Source organism: Verticillium alfalfae, genomic scaffold (assembly GCF_000150825.1).
Source record: "Verticillium alfalfae VaMs.102 supercont1.1 genomic scaffold, whole genome shotgun sequence".
NCBI lineage: Eukaryota > Fungi > Ascomycota > Sordariomycetes > Glomerellales > Plectosphaerellaceae > Verticillium > Verticillium alfalfae.
Window position 1 is genome coordinate 1,294,975 of NW_003315038.1, and position 1,894 is coordinate 1,296,868.

Sequence of the window (1,894 nt, forward strand, 5' to 3'; positions counted from 1 at the left end):
TCAAACTCGTCTTGGATAATGCGGCTCCAGCGTTCGGAGCCCGCCTGCGGAATGGTTGCCGGGTAGGCTGAGCCGCATTTCGCCTGTAGAGGAAGACATGCCTTTGTTGAAGAACGAGCCCTCGAATGACAGAGGGCTATCGAACTCGGTAATTGTACCGAGGCGCATGTTTGGTGCGTCGTCAGGCAGGTCGTCGGGGGGGTCGTCCTTGACGCGAATGTCAGAGTCGGTGCCATCCCCCATTTCAGGGCCATGAGGCCACTTCCACCAGTCGCTGTCGGAGCCTGCGTGGGGCGACTTGGCAAAGACCTCGATGTTTGCTTGGTCGACTGACACGACGACAATATTTGGGTTATGTGCTCTGACCGTCAAGTCGAACATCAGCTCTGGGTCGCTAGCCACCACATTCTTGATGGATGCGAGCTCTATGTCCATCAAGGGCTGTGACGTTGCGAACATGAAGCCGATCGCGCCGGTGATGACTAGCAAAAGCATCATGGTGATGACCAGGCACGCAGCAAAACGGTTCAGATACGAAGGCTGCTGTCGATATGATTGCGATTCGAGGTGTCGTAGACTCGCGGGGGTGCGTCGGCTTCGGCCTCGCGCGGAGCGCATAGACGGCGACAAGAGTGGTGTCCTCTCATCATCGGCACCTGTAGTGGGATCGTCCAAGTCGTACGACGGCCCCGAGACCAAGGGCCTCTTCCCGTTACCGGAAGGCCCTCGCGAATGGTTAAGGAATCGAGGGCTCGGCGGACCCGATGACTGCCGAGACTGGACCCCGGAGAATTTGGACCGCGCTGCGTTCGGGAAGGGCGAGTCGTTGTCGAACAACGACGTGTGCGTATTGCCTGGGTTTCGGCCCCATCGACCAATGTGTGTAAGGTTGTGGTGGTGATGTCGCGCAGTCCCTCGGCCTGAGCCCGGGCCGGCGCTTCGTCCGCTACCCTTGCCATCATCTTCGCCCGCGGTCAGGTTCTCGCCACCGCTACCGGCAAAGGAATTGACGAATTTCATGCCCTTCTTCATGATGACGGGGGGCGGGCCACCACCGTTCTCCAAGATTGAATGAATCGAGCGCATGGCGTTCCGGTCGGCCTGGCTGGCCATCGACGTGGCGCTCGGTGTGCGCGAGTGATAGCGGCGAGGCCTGTCACCGGCATCTGGAGGATTAGAATCATAGACAAAGGTCTCTTCAGAGTCTGACGAGTCTGCCTCGTCAACCGCGCTGGCCACCTTGGCTTCAAAAATGTCGGCCTTGGAGGATCCTGAACGAGATTTGGTCAGCAAGTTGCTCATGTGATACAGTCCCGCGCTGGGTGTTCGCGCGTTGGACGCAGTGGCCAGTCGCGAACTGTGCTTGCCCTCGCCCCGCAGGCCTCGATCACGGCTGCTTGTGGGGGTCAGGACAGCGCCATACGACGCCGGCACTGTTGACGTCGAGTACTGGTGGCAGTGTCTGGGATGGGGACTCGGTAGAAGATGCTGTGTCTCACCAATGGCTGTGGTCACGGCCGGTTGCTTGCGGCTGACCTTCTTCTTGTCCTTCTTGGGCTTGATGGTTTCCGTGCTGGCCTTCGCCTTGAGAGTACCGCTGCTGCTCTCCATCTTGGAGTTCGGGGCCAGGGCCACCTGGGGGATCGACGATACCGTCTCGGTCTCCACGGTCATGGATTGACTCGAAGCCTCATCGGCGACCTTCGACTTTGGTTGCTTGGCTCACATGGAACGAATGCTAAGTTGGCGTGCAAAACATCCACGCGGGGGCAGATTTCTGTGATCGCCTGGACTCCCCCCCGAAAGGGCTCGTTTTCCCCTTTCCCATCGAAGAAACCACTGGTCCGGGACCGGGCAACAATCTTTTTTTTGGGTCTTGAAAACGATTCCCAGG

General features: G+C 58.9%; 1 protein-coding gene across 1 annotated transcript; it reads right to left on the minus strand.

Moving 5' to 3' along the window:
- On the minus strand, nucleotides 1-1,674 carry VDBG_00399 (conserved hypothetical protein; the record flags this gene model as incomplete). The annotated part of the gene is made up of 1 exon (XM_003008672.1): nucleotides 1-1,674. One exon carries the CDS (start codon nucleotides 1,672-1,674, stop codon nucleotides 1-3), a length of 1,674 nt encoding a protein of 557 aa, XP_003008718.1.
- Nucleotides 1,675-1,894: the final 220 nt, after the last annotated feature.